Raw genomic sequence first — 19,146 nt, 5'->3', positions numbered from 1 at the left:
AAAATGTTAGTGAAAGGCGAAAGCGATAAGTGCGACCCGATAATGACTGTCTGTAGAAAGTTCTAATATATACATGGCAAAACAGAGCTGCTGGTCAAGAAGACCAGATCAGCTGTCACTGACGCCTTTTGATAGCCTGTGCTTGCAAAGACTCTAGGGAACCGTCGGCCTCATTGGATTCAGTAAATAGCCCTTCTTTACTAATGAGTCCGTTAAGTCAGTGATGCTAACGCTGCCGTCGCCGCTTTACTGGATCGTGAGAAAATTACTGCAAGCTACTTTTAGTTACCATTGGATCGTTTCGGTTCCAGACGTTTACCACTTAAGTGACGGCCTGCGATTCGATCAAACATGTCGCTACGCTCATGTGTGATACTATAAGGTGCCCTAAGCAGTGCTCTTAGTGTTCCTTGAATCATGTTCATCTGCTATTGTCATAACCACAGAACATCTCACTATTTGAGTTAGCATAAACGAGACTCTTACGGATACATATAAATAGCCTATAGGAGTACAGTTTACGGCCCGTAGTTTACAAGAGCGATGGGAAACGCAGAGGAAACGCTGATCCATAACTTACGAGTCTCTATACGAACTTTGATTTACACGGCAATTGTCGTTGTTACGTAGGATTTACGTCAAAGGGTTAGTAAAGGTCGAGCACTATTACTAGCTAGGTGCGAAGTACTGGACCTTTCATACAATAACTTATACTATACAGTTTATTTTAATTTGGTTGACAATTTCAGAGATTCGATTGTGCACCTTCGTGTTCGATTTTTACGCGACACCACCCTGCTATTGTGCTGCTAGTCAGTAGCGCCCGTACTAACATATGACAATGTAGCATAAGTGATTTCTCTAATGGGAGGTGTACACAGTTGTGTATGTTATAGTAAAACGCTTGCCTAAAAGGGCTAGGGGTTTCTCTGTACATATTCCACAATAATTTGTTTCAAGTCGTTTAAAGTTCATATCTCTAAATAAAACTTAAGCACAGATTGGCACAACGTTGATGTTACTTTGCTCATTTTTTATATCGAACAATGCGAGTAAATCGTTCACAAGACCCACCTCATCGAACACCGACGCCGTTATTTCTACGTCCAATAGTATATTACAGTTTGCAATGAGCAGAAAAACTTTGCGTTGCTCTATCGTTATCTAAGTGTGTAAAGATATATCTAAAGAATCCCACTGATTACGCTACATCAGTGGCTTTTTCTTTACTCATCCCCCTACTTAATATCTGTGCCTATCTCAGAATATCTTTACCGCTGCGCCACTAGTAAAAGCAATAATAATGCCATCATCGTTTTCTTTTACAGTGAATACGATCAATCAAAGTAATCAAGCAGTAAACCAATGCGCTATGTTTACAAAATGGAGCAAAAACTTCCCTGCTCTTCTACTGTCGCACTCAAATCCGCCTACGATTTGCCCAAACCAACTAATCAAAATACAATGTAAACGCATAGATAAACACAGACACGCGCACGCATACGCGTAAACAGAGCGTCGGTGACTGATACTACCACTCCTGTGAAGTTTGTCGTCTATATGAAAAATACCATAGATAATCGGAATTTCTGCGCAATAACAACGCGTCCGACGTAGGGCTACACATTCAGGACGCGATCTTACCCCGTCCCGCCCGTTTTCCTATTATACTGATGATCATAGATGGCCGCGTCAGTCGTCGCTCAGAATTTTTAGTTATGCAAATTCATCCCTGTATATTTATATTGTTTGATTAAATAGCAGAATTTCGATCTAAGCCAGCGTTACATACGAAGCCGCATCGCGAAGAGCTTTGTCGTAGACTCATCGATATCCAGACAGTTATCAACAAAGACTAGCCGCACACTATGCCGTTGAACGTTGTCTGCTCTCCCCCCCCCCCCCCTAGATAATTTGCTAAATGATCGACTGGGTAAAAAGGCAGATGCATGCGCGGGTAGCTCGCCGGCCCTACAAATTTGAGCGGTCCATCTAACACGAGTTGTTCTTGTGCCGGCCACCGAGTGCGACTGAAAGATACCTGCCTGCAGTTTTCAACCCATTGATACACTGATGAGAAAGTGTCTTAGTCATTCGGGCCCATCAGCTCGAGTCAATTCACCGTCGGCTTTCGAAGGCCATTCAACTCATCGTCTAATAAATGTAATAAAACAACAACAAGCGTCGCGATAACAATGGCAGCTAGTGGCACCATCATGTAATAATCATCACGTAACGTTATGCGAGCGTGTATGGGTATAATACGACCTCGTGTGTTGCCGTATAGTCAACCCGTTATGTCTACTATAGCATAGACAGCGGACGACTGCGTAACAACGCTGAATCGAGATTTGCCTTTCGGTTTGCTCTGTAGCCGTCAAGCTTTATGCTAGTAACCCTTAAGTTATTTCATATCTAGACGTCTATTTTTTTCTCTCTCATGGCCACTTTTAAATTCTGCGGCGCTTCTCGTCAAGAATGGCCCGCCGCGATTATACAAACGACACAGCGACATATTATCTAACGAGATGCTTTCGATATCTATTAGATTGATCAGCTTTGTTCCACAAAAAGCCTTTCACGGCTAGACGTAAAAATTACGCGGAACACCTGTTACCTGTACGTGTCGTTCCACCGAATCATCATCGTCTGCTTAGGAAACGCGTAACATTTATTTGACAAGAACCAAATAGGTAGGTAGAGCTGTCGTACCGTTGTCGTTGAAACGCATACTGAAAACATTTACGCAGAGGTCTGATGTTTTTCATCGCACTTGTCACTTTCTGTAATACTGTATAGATACAAAGGCTCTTTCGAGTTCTCGTCAAGGGAAATTTTGAAGGTAAATAAGATATTTTTAATATTATTGACGTAAAAATACGCTTACGCTGTGCTATGTTGATGGAGGCCCAGAAAATGACGTATGCCGGAATTCGTGAATACAGATCTATATACGAAGTAGGTATCTAGCCTGCAGAATGGGAGGGGGGCGGGGGCATGTAACGTTACGTATGTAATATTGTTATGAATGTCTTTAAAAACATTTTTTTAAGCTTCGAAAAATTTTTTGCTCAATGTAGAAATGTTAGACGATAAAATGTGTATCTAGACAAACAGAGATTATTCAGAATAACCGTAATACTCCAGTTGTTGCAAATTAATGCTCTTGAACGCCAAGTGTGTTGTCAATTGGCCTTCGTATATATAAAACGGAACAGAAAAAAGTATCTGTTTCCCTTACGAGTAATCTCATAGGATTTTTCCACTCCGAGACACACATACAAAAAGCTATTAAATGCACCTAACGCTGCGAAACGGGTACATTTTGAAATTTTATTGCGATAATAGTAATAATCGTAGTCGGGGTTCGAAAAATGAATTTTAATTTTTAACAGAAAATGCGCAACTAGAAAGACATAGTAAGCTAAAAAAAAACATCAACTTAGAGAAAATTCATCCAAGACGAATAAAGGCTGTTTAGCTACCTATCCCCTCAAAGGTATTCGAAACGGCAAAAAGCAGGACGAGTTCAGTAAGAAATTCCGGCCCTCGTGTCCCTTTCTTCCTCAATTTGACTGTATTCAAAATAAACAGCAGTAATCACTGTATAGCTACATTTAATAGTCCATGGGCTGATTAGGGAGTGATTGTAGGTCAGCATACCTATGCAGTAACAGGGTTCGATCAAGCTAGAATGGACGTATTATCTTGATAGCGTCATAGATGCCTTAGATTGCGTTCCGATGGTGAACATTAAGCATCATCGTTTTTGTCGGTTAAACGTTTGCTTGAACTTTTTTTTCCGTTTAAATCACGAACGGCTGTGGCTGTTCTAAGGGTTTTGATAACGATAACTATAATGGCCCTCCAGTCAATTACATGTGAAGTGCTTTATCAGAGAATCGATCGCTATTGCTATATATTTTTTATCATGTGTACCCATGTAGCCCAGTGGTTATTAAAATCCGCCTGTTACATTTGGCTCTCTGGCACTACGACCCAATTTACTTAATAGTGATTTATCGAATGCAACATCTGTTATAATTATAGTCCAGAGGAATATTCATAGACTGATCCTTGTATGTTATTCTTCTTTCGTCTTAGAGTACAGTGACTGTATTTCTCTATCCTATCCTATCCTATCCTGACCTATATTCCTGTATCATTATCAAGCGTTCCGTCCAACGTCCAGGCACATATACGTTTTAAATATCATAATTTCGTAATATGCGGTAGTCACAGTGTATATATATATATATATATACATATATATATATAACATAATTTTTATGTACTCCATCGTTTTTTGGCTTTTCAGTTGTGTTTCTCAAGTTCGACGAATTACGGAGGATAACCTTGACGGGTGGTCATACAGAGTCATCTTTTCGGCGGTCACTCTTTCGGGACGGGATTCAAACGGACCTGTTCTGTTTCGTACGGTCGGTGGGATCTTCGTCCAGTTTGGTGACGGCCAATTCAGCAAAAACATATCATCGTATTGCTAATTTGGTCTTGGTGAGAGCGGCCTGGCATAGCTGCGGCATCTCGAAATCCGCAACACGACGGTTTGCCCGTGCTGCACACTCCGAAGTCAGCAACGTACATCGGTGGTCAGTAACATCTTACATAACATACAACCCTGCTGCATATGCTGTTCTCCTTCTAATCTATTTGCACACACGCACACTGCTACCTATTGAGTTTTCCTAGCGAATTTGAACGTTGGCTTAACCTTTTGCTACCTGTATTTCTCACCACAACCTGCTCGATCACTTCAGCTGATTAAGTTGCAGTAAGGTATTGTTTAAAAAATTAAATCTTTTTTTACAACAAATACGAAATTTATTAAAAATTATTTTAAAAAAAACATTAGCAGTTGTCGACGCTAACCTAAATGTCATCCTGTGGCGTTTGCCGCTAGCCTGAAGCTTCATCTATTAAACCGTATAAACGAAAATGGAGCAATAAGTTGACTTTATTGAAGTAGTATTTCTCAAGTTTTATTAGCGCCAGCCGGCGGGAAATAGAAAAAAATGTAATTTAATTGGTCTGATATTTTCATTCGTTAAAAATGATGTTTGCATTAGAATACCAACCGAGGCGATATAGAATTGTCAGGCTAGACGTTTAAGGCGTTTAGGTTATGCAAAAGGCGAATTTATGAAAAACCGTGTTTCTAATAAAGGAAAAAAGGTCGGCTAGTTAAGCTCTACGATATTTTCAAGCTTAGCTTTCACTTATTTTATCTATGAGCTATAATGTATGGCTACTTTTAGATGCCATAAACGTACTCAGCGTTCTGAGCACGAACTGAGAGTAAAGGGTCTGAGGTAAAGGTGGAGTGATTGTGAGGTTAGGTTAGCCGCTACTAATCTTGAATACAGTTCTTTACTTCTAAAGTACTATTTTAAAAATAGGCTGTCTAAATCTAGCGACTATATATATCTGATTAGCTAGGTAGTTGAAACAGACAGAAAAATAGGTGAACGCTTGTCACAATCTTGCTTGAACGATCATATTTTACAAATTCACTGAAATAACACATGGCGAACATAACAACGTAACCGTGAGTCGCTAAAATAATTCATGACACGTTAACTCTCAAACCGACGCATATGACGTTACATAGAAAATAAGCTTCGTACGTTTTTTATATACGTGAGTTTGCACTAAATCATAAACGTAAACGTTCATGTTACTGCCGATCAAAGACGACTGTGAATCCACTTGGACATCTGTCACATCGGAAAAAAGAAAGTCAATAACTATACACTTTGAGGAGATATGTAATTTATTAATGTTATTTTTATTATTAAATAACGATACCTACATAGTTACAAAAGAAGTTTTTACACTTCGGCATCATCATCATCATCATATCGTTTTTTAATCATTACTGCCATCATTATGAGTAGTATTCTCCTAAGCCATCTCACCTAAGTAAGGCACATAGCTCATCTATTATACATTCGCAAGATTTTTAGCCCTTCCGTACCGAGTAATTATACACACGTTGCCAATGTCAGTCAGTAATAGTTGATACCTCTAGAAATCGTCCATATGAGCTCGGCTCATTGCCGAATAGCTATCAATGATCTACCATGTTCCCAGTTTATTCCGCACTGATGGCATTAAACCCCATGTGGCACGGGCGATGGTAATGTGGGTTGAAACGGCCATCTCCTTGAATTTTTTAAAACGATTCTCTCCGGGTCGTTGCACCAAGATCAAATACTGCTTAGCTTCGTCGACACGTATCAATTGTTGCTCGTACATAGCCTACGTATTGAATATACCCTATAATATGTTCACTTATATTTTCATTTTTGACATGCGCGGTCTAAAACGTGTTTGTAATAACTATGTATTTTTTTTTTATTAACTTTTTGGTGAATCCAGCGGCGTTGATTGGCTGATCATAACCAATGAGCAACGGAATCACGTTTAACTAGATACATAATTGTTATGTTGTTATAACTTAAAAGCCTATTAGGGCTGGTTGTACTACAGTTATAAATACAGTTTAACTATTGTTATTATGATTACATTAAGTTTTCACACTGTTGGTACTTAGAATACATGGGAAATTCTCTCGCGGCACATAAAAAAAAATCGAATTAAGCATTAAGATGCGTTTCATTCTATGCATACACTCAGGACTCGAATATGTTTTACGTTTAACTGCAGACTGATTCTACTTATATCAATGCGGTACTGAAGCTCGCTTGAGCTTCAGTAATTACCTTATTGTCACCGAGGTATCACTGCGGCTTATGGAAGAGGCTCACTATTTCTCCAGGGGGTTGAAGAAAACAAATTATTCTATACACAGCCATATAGTAAATGCAGTACAGATATAGCTGTCTCCAATCGAGCAGAAAAGTCATCATAAATAATAATCATATGTATATAGATACATATAATTTCTCTCACATTTGTTTTCTAAGTGCCGAGTAAATATCATCTATACGTAACACTATCTAATTATACGTATAATTACTTTATTATTATTAGGTTGATAATTGTTTTTTTTTTTACTATGAACACACTCACGATCGCACACAAACATTTATATCACCTGCATGTGGGTCGTCTGAATTTACCTTAAGCGAACTAAAATAATCACTCGACTACTTTTATCTACCGTTCTAGTTGGCACAGCACCGCTCAGTTCGGTGACGCTTGTCTAGCCTTCGTTTTCTAACTGGAAGGGCTTCATTCTCACAATATCTACTGTTAGATTCCCTGTGTTTTTCAGCGATGTTCCCTTTCGCTGTACAAGTAAATGCATTTCCGCATAATATTAAGTGCGCTACAAAGACATTATTTGCAAATCGGTTACCTAAATGTCGAATTTATCCATCGGCAGAGTCGTTGTTACATCCAACTCCCGCGTATTGCTTTTAGGCAGTACATTTTTGTTATTTTCAAGCTGTTAGTTTGTGTTTTGCCTACAGACTAACTGGTTCCATAAGGGCATCAGTCGTACTACTGACGCTAGTAATTTCCGCAGCGTTAGAAGGTGACGAGGTTGGAGATTCCACCATTGTTACCCCTGCTGCTGTTGGAGTGTCTTGCTGCTGCTGCTGCTGCGTGGTCTGTGAAACTTCGGTCGAGGTAGGCGAAACGTCGGATGATGTTGAGGACCGTAGCGATTGTAGTGTCAAAACGTTTCCGGGGGAGGTTAGCGATATCGTGGTTGTTGCCGACACGTCAGGCACATCAGAGCTCGTTGCTCCGCTGTGGGCCGTAACATCTAGTTCGACAGACTGATTTGATTCTGTAGCAGTTTCATCTGCCCGTGCAATTGGCTTTGTATCAAATGAAGTGTTGATAGTCAATGAAGACGGTAATGGATTTACGTCTGAGGTCGTTACGATAGCTGTCACCTCAGACGAAACTTCATCTGAAGACAAATTTGTTTTATTTGCCGCCGGTGCCTCGGTAGTGGAGGAGGGCTTACTAACAAGTGCAGGATAAGGCTGTTCTTGGGTGGATTCTGTTGAAAACCGACTCAAAGCAACTCGACGCTCCGAGGCACCTTCTTTTCGGACTTCGATAACGGGCGGCTCTGTCTGAGCGGCATACAGCTGGGGTGGGGCTATCGTCGTCGTACTAGGTGGGGCACTTGTGTCTTCGACCGCGGCTGCTTGTTCTGTCGGAATCACGGTTGGTACGGACTCTGTGGTTATTTCTCCACCATCCCTCGATTGGTCCTCACGTCCTAGTTCACTTTCCTTTGAAAGTATTAGCAAATAGTTAACTTTCTCACTTCAGACAAAATTTGTATCGTGCTTGAATATAAGTTGGTGTCTGTGGAGATGAAAATTGTTTATATACTATAAATTCTAATAACCAATAATGATAACGAATAGAATTACTATTAACAGAGCAACTGTCTTTCAACACGAATGCAGACTATATCAGACATCTGATACGAACCACCAGTTTAAGAGTCGTTGTTTCGCTCCCATCGCTGTCTGCAGCCGGGGGCGACAACGTCGAATGTGCCCCGTCTGATCTGTCTTCGACAGGGGGGGGTGTAGATGGCGCCATTGTGGTCTCGGGTTCAGCAGGCAAATAATATTTCACGTGTGACTTGGTCACATTGTAGAAAGACATTCCCGTAACCTGAACAAAATTAAGTCAGTTAACCGATACGCGAATAATGTCTATTAAACAATGAAGTAGCGCTGAAGACATACGATCGGAAAGTTAATTTTTATTCCAGAACTAATAATTAAATTTGCTCTTGAATTTTCACTTCGCATTTATTTTACATCCAGTTAAGCAGTGACCGGAAATCCTTTGGTCTATTTAAATATTTAATGCATTAACGATTCAAGTTCTTTGTTGATAAAATAATCATACGAGAATAAGAAAGAGAAAAGCTCCTAGAAAATCATTAAATCAAATACCCGTTTTTTTGTTTCTCTGCCCTAGGGCTATACTGAAACGTCGTGTCGATTGAAAAGCTTTTACATCGCCTATTTTTCGGCGGAATATTAACACCGCACAAAATGCAAGCTACTTACCTTATTGATCCAGGGCTGCATGGAATGAACACTGGCAAAGATCGTTGGCTGTTTATTAAATCGCCCACAGTACCTTTGGTACGAGAGTAGGCCCGCCAGCTTCCATTTGTCGACCGCAGATAGGCACATTAAGGGCGCTCCAATATCAGTCTGTAAAGCGTCGACGAAGACATTGCAGTGCATAAAGATTGGGAATAAGAACGAGAAGTCAGGACCAGTTTTATTCTCTAAAGATAATATACCTTTACATTGTAATTGGGGTTCTAAGTACTGTTGACAAATGTTCAATATACCGCTTAGCATTATCAGTAGCACGCATTACGTTTTTTTTATGCTTGGAAATCGTATCAATTAGTATCAATAAATAGCAAGTGTATTCAGTGTCTATCAATGACCATTGTGGATCAAATTTTTTAGTGCTTATAGGACATGAGACAGGAAAGGTGTAAATCCGTGCACTAAACAACAAATAATTAAAATGTTAAGCAAATGGTCGCAACGAACATCGCAGGGCTGACGGTTTGCGTTTCCGCTAAGGTCGGCAGAGGCACAAATCATCTGCTGGGACACTTGCTTATCGTAGATCATCTCTTGATTGCACTGCGCAGAATCGTTAATAACTAGTGGCATTTTCGAGACTGTTGTGGTGTAGTTATGTGAACGAGCCACTCCATTGCCTATAAACAAGTGGGTAGCATTAAATCAAAGCGTACCGATATTTTTAGAGCATAGAGTAGACACTAATAAATTTACCGGTCATTCTGACCGGCCGCGTATAAACATTCTGCCTGATTCGTGCTCTCAAATTGCACAGCTCCCATATCTTTATCGTGAATGAAATTTTCGATAAATAAATACTTGCACGCACGATGCATAGCTGAATATAAGGACTCCTTAAAAATTCAGTACGATTATGCCGATGGTATGAGGCATGTCACGCTATTGACGTACCATATGAGTCAACGAAACACGTTATTCCGGGAACGAGGACGTCCTTATAGATGCAAACGGGACGAATTCTTTTGTCAGCTATGGTCATCGGTATTTTAGCGCGAATCTACAGCAATCATTTCAAAGCAAAGTTAGATTTTTTGATCGCAAACCTATCGCAATTGCATGTGTAGCCAGAAATGATATTGAAGCGTCTATCTATGTGCTGGAAGCTTATGAATATCTGATACCGCAAAGCAGGTGTGCTTATATAGTACTTCACTTTGTCCAAAATTCCAATGTTAATAATATTATAATTTGTAAGGGCCAGCAATATGTGGCAAATTTCGTGAGAACTGATGAGATAAGATGAACATCACCGCGGTACTAATAGGTCGTCGAAGTCTCTTTACAACAGTGACAGAAATAACTAAAGTCGTTTTCAGGTGCTCCGTAGGTAGAATATTAAACAAAGCATTTAGTGGCAGAAGTTACCACAAAGCTATCGGCAATCGCGCGCGTGTTCTAAAATGCTATAAGGGACCTAAGCGTACCACAGCAACGTCGTAATCTGGTAAGATCTTAGATCGAAATTGCGAGAAATGCGGATGATAGAAGGCACTGCGGGCCGTGAACTCCTGGCGTCGTCTGTCTCCCGAGTGCGATGAATAGATTTTCAGCTGATCAGGATTTGTTACTTCTAGACCTATGGCATGATCAGAAGAGTTGTTGGTTACTGAAATAGTAAGTTCGCTGATTGCATAACTGACGTTTCAGGAACTGATACTAGGTATTATGTAGGATTCATGTGTAATATTTGCCAACAATCAATCACTTTGGTACACAAGGTACTAGAAAATTCGCCACGAATGAGACATACTTTTAAGGCAGAGTGCCGATGTAATAAGGTGTTGCGGTGTGATAACCTGCCCATGGCACGCAGTCGAATTGTTTGGTCCTACTACAAGCACGAGGTATGACCAGGGAGTTTCGTCAGTGTCACTGTCCACAGCACCTGTCTCACGCCTACGGCGAAGGAATTCAATTTGACCTTTATGCGTGCACTCTGAAAGATCGAAAATAATACAAATAGGTTACAGTATCATCATATATGTAGAATGTCACAGGAACGTAATCGATGTCTTGTTGTCTAATTTAGGTCCAGTTGTTCGTGAACCTAGTGTATAACTAAAACATATCAGATAGACTTAGATCACAAATATATATATATGTGGTAAGTTATATTAGGTTAGTTAAAGTATTGAAGCTGCAGCGTGACACGATAGATTTCATTATATTCAACTTACAATATTCCGCTTAAGCCATGTTCAAGCTACGCAATCAACAAATTCCTATACTATAAATTGGTCTGTCTCTCTATGTTTCAGGTTTTATGTCCGGTATCGCCGTTAGCTATTCTCCCAGCATGCTCCCAGCATGAACCTAGACCAAAACGTGTCTTTAAGACTAACAGTCTTTGGTTTATCTGTATTTACATCTGGCTGATCCTTGGCCTAGGTTATCTCAAAGCTGCTGATTCGGTTAACTTTTTTAGGGAATTTCTGTAAAAGCCATGATATGCATGTGCTCGGTCATGTACCCACGCCATTCTTTTATGGACGACATGCGCTGCACTATAACACAGGTGTAATAAATATAGGAAATAGAACTTACGCCCCGCCTTTTCATCCTCCCGCCCCCTAAAAGCAGCAAAAACCTAAGAATTACACACTTTAAAAAACAAAGTGGCTTCTATTTACCGATTTCTTGGCACTGCAAACGAACCGCTAAGCCACTACAGGACGAGTTTCCTTGGACTCCAGCAGAAAATAGTGCCGATGAAGCTGTCTTACTTTCATCCCACGATGCCCACTGCGTGCCATTGAGTTCCAATTTGACCTGGATAAACACGTTTTAGTTCATAAAAGGTTCGATAAAAGTGTTTATTTAAGAGAACTGCTATTGGGTAACGCAGTTGTGACAAACCAAGCCACAAACTTCGAAGTACACATTTATACACTTTTTGCCAAAGATAGCAAAGCGAGATAATGACTGATGGCTAGCTGGTGACTGGCGAGAGCATTTGAATTGAGACCGGCAGACACTACTTGCTTAGAAGCAAAACTAAATGCTAATTGATAATTGTCGGAATGCCTCATCTAGCTTTAATCATTAGCCCCATAAAAAGTGAAAATAGGTTTCCCAAAAATGTACCTGTTCGTAATTAGCAGCTCTTTGAAATCCCATTTCTTGGCAGACAGCGTCGCTCATTCTTGCTGTGAAGTTATCTCCGCACAGAAGAGTAAACTGTTGCTGCATTGGATCGAATACCTATATTGTCCATTAGAAAATGCATTGAGTGGAAGCACGCACGCTATATATATATATATATATATTTATACACTGCTCTTTCACTGTTATTGAATAATATGATGATATATATATCATCATATTATTCAATAACAATGAAAGAGCAGTGTATAAATATATTTAGACGAGCTAGAAGGTTGATTATCTAAAATATAATTTAAGATAGCAAAGTATTTCAGCAAGGGTTTAAAATAAATAAACAAATCGATGAGTATCAGCGTAAACTATTATATATAATAATAACAACTTGGTACCGTAATTGTAATTAGGGTAGTATCAAGTTTATACATCGTACTTAGACTTTAGCAAAAAATAGTGCCACGACAGAATATTTCCCACATTAAAAGATTATTTACCTCTACAGTGAGCTTATCATCAGTTCTTAGACAGTCCAATTCATCAGTTCCATCCTTACAATCTAGAACTCCATCACAACGAGCACTAGGTTTGCTCACGCAGTAAGCATTATCGCACTGAAACTGCTCGGGAAGACATGTACAGTTTTGCTCATCTGCTCCATCTTGGCAATCTTTGTGACCGTCGCAACGTAGACTACCGTCAATGCAAAGACTTTCCTTAGGACAGAAAAAGTTTTTCTGCACATTCTCACAATCGTTACGTTCTTGGCATTTCGATTCGTCCGAACGGTCACGACAATTGAATACACCATCGCACACCTGACTAGGTTTTATACAGTACGATTTGTCTGGGCATAGCACCAATAAACCCTCACAGCTTTCGATAGTTTCAGCACAATCTGCTTCATCGTCAGCGTCCGGACAGTCTTTGACCCCGTCACAGCGAAGCGCTTGCGGAATGCAAATTGTCGAGTTTGCGCAAAGGTAGTTCCTTTCGCATTTTGTCTGGACGCAATTTGCTTCGTCCGACTGATCGAAACAATCAAGTAAACCATCACATCTCAATGACAGGTCAATACACTTCGTGTCGCATAGAAATTCGGTTTCTCTACAGAGAGCGCTTGTAATGCTGGTTGTCTCATTGACGGCAACCGTGGTCACTTCTTCGTCGAGTGATAAACCTTTCCTTTGTGACGTCTCACCTGAAGCTGAGACCGTTGTGGTATCAATAAATTTTTCCGCATTGGGCAAATTTTCATCCGCGCGAGTGGTGGTATTTGGCTGGACCGATGTCGCAACAATTTCCGTAGAAGATGTCTCGTTGGGATTTGATGATTTCAGATCAAGTGGGATCAGTGACGAGCTGTATATAAAAGACTCTTGTGTTACAATCGATGCAGTAGTAGTCTCTCCTAAGACTTCCGCTTGAGAAGAAGGTTTTGATTCTTCAGACACTTCCGGCTCTGACGAGAGCTGTGGTGCCGACGTGGTGAACTTGAAGTCAGCTAGTGACCCTTGGATGTTTGGAGACACTGTGGAGCTCGCTAAAATCTCACTTGATACAGTCGTAATTTCTGACTCGGCGGATTTGGGTCCACGGGACATCGCATGTTCAGGCTGGTCGCTAGATTCGGTGGATGGCGAGTCCTTGTCGCTATCTGAGGGTGATGCTCCCGCGAGGATGGGCGCTGCTGCAGGCTCGGCTACCGCTTCAGAAGTTGCTTCTTGAAAAGGTTCGTGTTGCAACCCAGTAGCCGATTGTTTAGGGGATACAGCCTTTTCTTTGGCTTCGTCGGTGTCAGGTTCTAGAGGTTCAGACTCAGGAGTTGGAGTAACTTTATCTGAGGACTTAGATTCGTGCCCAGCGGACGGTTCACTAGCTGATTCTGTAGTTGGTTCTACTGAAGATTCACTAGCTAATGGAGGAGTAGGTTCAGCGGGAGGTTCACTAACTGGTTCCGGAGTTGCTTCTGTAGATGGCGCTGGGGCTGGCTCAGCAGTAGGTTCCGGGGCTGGCTCAGCTGTAGGCTCCGGGGCTGGCTCAGCTGTAGGTTCCGGGGTCGGCTCAACTGTCGGCTCCGGGGCCGGCTCGACTGTCGGCTCCGGGGCCGGCTCGACTGTCGGCTCCGGGGCCGGCTCGACTGTCGGCTCCGGGGCCGGCTCGACTGTCGGCTCCGGGGCCGGCTCGACTGTCGGCTCCGGGGCCGGCTCGACTGTCGGCTCCGGGGCCGGCTCGACTGTCGGCTCCGGGGCCGGCTCGACTGTCGGCTCCGGGGCCGGCTCGACTGTCGGCTCCGGGGCCGGCTCGACTGTCGGCTCCGGGGCCGGCTCGACTGTCGGCTCCGGGGCCGGCTCGACTGTCGGCTCCGGGGCCGGCTCAACTGTCGGTTCCAGGGCTGGCTCAACTGTTGGTTCCGGAACTGGCTCAGCTGTCGGTTCCGGGGCCGGCTCAACTGTAGATTCTGGGGCCGGCTCAACTGTAGATTCTGGGGCCGGTTCAGTTGTGGGTTCCGGGGTCGGTTCAGTTGTGGGTTCCGGGGTCGGTTCAGTTGTGGGTTCCGGGGTCGGTTCAGTTGTGGGTTCTGGGGCTGGTTCAGCAGTTACTGCGCTGTTATTGTCCTCCAGATGTTTAGGGTTGCGATTGTCTGCATGGGGTAACACAACTTCTGTAGACATTTTTGTGGTAAGCTCTGCTGCAGGTTCCGGGGTAGAAAAGTCAGACGTGTATTTAAAGTCGCTCGCTTCGCTCGTCGGCTCTGGAACGAGTTTGGCGGAGGATGCAGACGTCGAATCCGGAAAAGGTTCTGCCGTAGGCTCCGCGTTCGGTTCAGGGGTAGATTCAGGAGCAGGTTCCGCTACGGAAGCGATAAAAAGTGCTGTCTCTGATGTGAAAGGCTCTGTCGTTTCCACTAACTTGGGTTCGGGCTCAGCGGTGGGCTCGGTGTAGGGTTCCGGTGTGGGTTCAGGGGGCGGTTTGGGCTTTGCGTGCGATATGTGTTCGATAACGATTTCAGTAGTGGTTGTAAACTCGGACTCGGATGATGAGTCTGGACTTGGCTCGGACGTGTATGCGGACGGCTCAGAGGTTGGCTCCGAGATACAAATCGGGGAGTATATAGGCTCAGGAGTCGAGGACTCAATTGCAGGTTCTGGTTCACTAGAAGGCTCCGGTTCGCTAGTAGGGATCGGTTCGGGCTGTGGTGTAGTAGTTTCATAGGATACCTCAATACACGTTTTGCTGTCGTAGGAAGCATGTTCAAAACCAGGGGGGCATTCGCAAATTGGCTCATCCGCTCTATAGTCCCATCGGCATACCGCCGGCCAAGAACACAGGTGATAACTGCGACACTTGTTTTGTATCTCTGCAATTGAACGTATAAACAACCCCTTTGATAATGCTCACCTTATTGCAGCCGATAAGCGAGAATCTAACACTATATAAGACAAATATGTACGCTAATTATAGTGGATTTTTGAATCCGCTATAAATAAGAACTTCACACACACATCTCTGACAGGTGTTGATCGACCACGAAAGTAGTACTTATTCCGGTTATTTATCTGAGGATTACCTCAAAGATACTTACCCTTGGTCTGAATCGAATCTAACAGCACCGTAAGGTCGCCGCTTGCGTCAGCAAAATGTCCGCCATTCGCATGAAGAAATCTGCGTAACGCTTGATTCACGCGGGCTCCGAGCTCTGGCTGCTCCTCCTCAAATTCGAACGCAATCTTTACCTTGATCGATCCGCTCTCAAGTGCCACAATGCGAGCGCTGCATGACAACAATATACGATGGATTGATCTATCTTATAGTATTTTGACAACGATTTCAACAGAAGACCTCCGAACTAGCACTGAAAAAGCGTCACAGCTTTTCTCCGAACCAGCATACCATAGACAAATGCAAAGCATCACGACTGGCTCGCGAAAAGACAATATTGGACGCGGTACGATTCTTGTTCTAGATTGGGTTCTTTTTAATTCTTTAATTTTTTTTTATTTGTTTGTTCAATTTTTATTTCCATTGTTCTGTCAGCTGTCAACAAAAAACCAATGTTGGTGTGAAAGTCTGGTATTCTTAAAATACCTGGTCGGAAGTTTATCGAAGTGTTCCATCGACTTCAAGATAAGTTCGATGAGCGTCCGGTTAAGATTTTTGAACTCCTGTGAATTCCGATCACTGAGATTTGCTGTCAACGTTTGGTCGGGTAGCGTCAACGAGACTAGAACTGCGTTGTGCAGAGCTGCGACAGGTCACAACAAAAAAATCATACGCGTACTTCTAATTTCTGAATATTACTCTTAACAACATATCGGGCAGCATTTTATTATAAAGCTATGCAAACCCTGATATGCAGTTCCACGAATCGTTTACATAGTCATACCTAGCTATTTCGAAATTAGTAATTACATATAATCAATACCTCATTATGCATATTAGATGAGAGATGTATGCTATTATCAGCATTGCCTTAGCAAGAATCGAGAAGGATATTAAAAATGTCTTGATCAGCCAACGACTGACAGAACATTTCCAGCCATTTATTTTATTGTTTTCTTTACCTGCTGTAGTTTCTTCTTCTGGAACAGGTGGGGTTATTGCTGGAACCCGTGTCGTTGATTCAATATCATTGTCGTTAATAGGCATTGCTACGCCTCCCGAACCGATTCCGCCTCTTTTAACACCGTTACTTGAAGCATTCGATCCAGCTAACCGGACTAAATACAACAAAATGATCACATCGTACGATAATGTGTTATATGGGTTTTCAGCTCATTCTGATTAGGTTGGCAGATGTTCAACATCGAGTTGTTGTTAAGTGAAAAGGTCTCACCTGAGCGTTCACCTAATTTGCTTGTACTTTTATACCTATAACAGGGCCTGGCTCAAACAAAGAAATAAGATGCTATTTAAAGACCCGTATACTGCCTGAAACCTGTTTTAGGTGTCACACGGTTCAATACTAACCTATGTTACCACGTTCCGATTTACGTAGTAAATGCAACGAGCAATAATAGCAGTCCATAATAACTGCAATAATAACTGCAGCAAGGACTTCTCTGCCGTCTTATTTGAGTAACAACAGTCTCAAAATTATTTCTAGCTTGTCGCCTCCCCAGCGGTAATGACACTGCCTTTAACGTATGTATATAAATAGGATCAAATAAAGATGCAAGCTTAGCTTAGTATATCAATATACTCGAAATGACATTTTTTCTGCGAAGCCTTAGTATAACGCAGGCCGTTGTTTGTTTCTGGACACTTCAGCTGGATTTACTGAAATTTGTTGAATTTCTACCTTTAATTAATTTCCACATGGGCGAATATATTACATATGCACACGTCAATTATGACTAATAACAACAAACAATATCACCTATCGACAATATTAATGTTGCCAGTAACACAGCTCGGGAGGGGGGTATCATTTAATGTCATGCTTGTAACCGAAAAAATAAGTGGGGTTACAAAAATATTGCCTGATCATCTAGACTTCACTGACTGATTATCACATCTTTATCATAACGAAATAGTTGCCCGTTTCAAGATAGTTTTCGGATGATCCCTTGCATAAGACTGTTGCTAATAGCTTGTGAAGCTTAGCTTGAAGTGCTTCTGCTTTGAGGCACCACAATTCAGCACAGCTCTTGGACGTATGATTGACCTGATTCATTCCGTATCACGTCGCCAACTGAAACGGCAGATCTGTGTACTTCTCTAACTTATAACGACGCCAAAGTGCGGCCATATAACATGAGGTCACTGCTCATAGTTTCATTACTCTAAACGAACGATTGCGGTACACCAATGGTCATTCGTTCGCGTACCTTTATTATCAGATAAAAAAAAGGATGCTCTGCTGCTGAAGAAGGCAATATTGTAACAAAATTATAATGTTTTGAAATTTAGCGCCATTAAAGCCAAATTAGAAACAAATCGGTTTACCAGCCAGACCTCCATATCTATATTCCATTATTGTGGCACCTACTAAAAAAAAAAACAGGATTTAGCTATTAACAAGCAAATCCTTTTGCAATTCTTTTAACCAACGAGCCCATCGATTGTATTCGCGACAAATAATGACCTTATGTGAACGTTTCAGTTGTAAGTGCTAAAAAATGCTTAGTTCGGAAGAGGGCCCATCACGAGTCTTGATGGCTTGGTGACCTGTAAACATTGTCACTTGAATCCTATGCTTTTTTTCTACTAAGAATGTTTTCTGTTTTTGTTACCACGACCCTTCTTGCTCTAATGATAGGTTAATGTTAACTGAGACTGCGTACTCGTAATCGAGGCTAAACTTTTGTGCACGTTAAATTGTGCACGTTAATCTGCAATTTCGCATAGTATGATGCATAAATCCTATAACTGTCTTTTCTTAGAAGTTACCAAACGATCGGAGAAGACAATGAGAAATTTTGGTACGTATCTTCCCATCTGGAAACATTGGACTGCCGCTATTGTTAAGCACGATTGCAATGTTGTTACGTATCGATTAATCCTCATAAGTGGTATGCAATTTAATGTTGCATTAATTATACAACTTATTCGATCGGTGCAGACAGCCGAGCGGTGCAAATTGGCATGTCCGTATGTACATTGTATATATTTTTCAATCCACAAGACAAATGGTAACAAATAAGTTTTGATGTGTGTACAATGTCAATTATTGAGGGTAACACCGCATTCAAGTTTCGTCAGCTATGCCGAAGTTAGCTGGCTGATTTCTGCGTATATAAAAAATATTTGTTATAGATGTAATTGAAAGTATCTTCTTGCTGAAAAACTTGGCAGCTAAGGTGAGGAACTTGTTTTAGCAAGTTAAACTACTTTAAGTTAAAGTGTTCTTTAACGTTGTTTTAGCAATAGTCAATGACTAATGTGCAAAAACGTTTTTCCTCGTTGAGGAGATAAGAAATCAAGAAGAGAAGTGGTTTACTGTTTTATG

The 19,146-nt window shown here is 41.6% G+C and overlaps 2 protein-coding genes across 6 annotated transcripts in view; one reads left to right on the top strand and one right to left on the bottom strand.

Moving 5' to 3' along the window:
- LOC147758714 (uncharacterized) overlaps window positions 1–9,037 on the top strand; it is a 37,247-nt gene extending 28,210 nt beyond the window's left edge. For 2 of the 3 annotated variants that reach the window (XR_015320161.1, XM_086978878.1), the window contains exons 2-3: window positions 4,319–4,610; window positions 8,944–9,037. Coding sequence is in view for 2 of the 3 variants with exons in the window: in XM_086978878.1 (XP_086835004.1) it covers window positions 4,319–4,610; window positions 8,944–8,971 (320 nt within the window). In the remaining variant the exon portion in view is untranslated. Of the gene's footprint in view, window positions 1–4,318; window positions 5,795–8,943 lie in introns of those variants that run through there. The other variant, XM_086978923.1, reaches the window with a different exon arrangement.
- LOC111244146 (uncharacterized) overlaps window positions 5,769–19,146 on the bottom strand; it is a 93,514-nt gene continuing 80,136 nt past the window's right edge. For all 3 annotated transcript variants that reach the window (XM_022790886.2, XM_086978720.1, XM_086978749.1), the window contains 13 exons: window positions 16,760–16,915; window positions 16,284–16,440; window positions 15,781–15,968; window positions 12,692–15,555; window positions 12,180–12,296; window positions 11,726–11,864; window positions 10,846–11,031; window positions 10,520–10,671; window positions 9,987–10,092; window positions 9,540–9,712; window positions 9,036–9,185; window positions 8,443–8,631; window positions 5,769–8,237 (listed from right to left, as the gene is read on the bottom strand). In XM_022790886.2, coding sequence (XP_022646621.1) covers window positions 7,452–8,237; window positions 8,443–8,631; window positions 9,036–9,185; window positions 9,540–9,712; window positions 9,987–10,092; window positions 10,520–10,671; window positions 10,846–11,031; window positions 11,726–11,864; window positions 12,180–12,296; window positions 12,692–15,555; window positions 15,781–15,968; window positions 16,284–16,440; window positions 16,760–16,915 — 5,363 coding nt within the window. In that variant the 3' untranslated portion in view covers window positions 5,769–7,451. The remainder of the gene's footprint in view (window positions 8,238–8,442; window positions 8,632–9,035; window positions 9,186–9,539; window positions 9,713–9,986; window positions 10,093–10,519; window positions 10,672–10,845; window positions 11,032–11,725; window positions 11,865–12,179; window positions 12,297–12,691; window positions 15,556–15,780; window positions 15,969–16,283; window positions 16,441–16,759; window positions 16,916–19,146) is intronic.

Source organism: Varroa destructor, unplaced genomic scaffold, assembly GCF_002443255.2.
Source record: "Varroa destructor unplaced genomic scaffold, Vdes_3.0 BEIS01000001.1, whole genome shotgun sequence".
NCBI lineage: Eukaryota > Metazoa > Arthropoda > Arachnida > Mesostigmata > Varroidae > Varroa > Varroa destructor.
The sequence above is the reverse complement of the archived record's forward strand: the minus strand, read 5'-3'. Positions and strand labels throughout refer to the sequence as shown.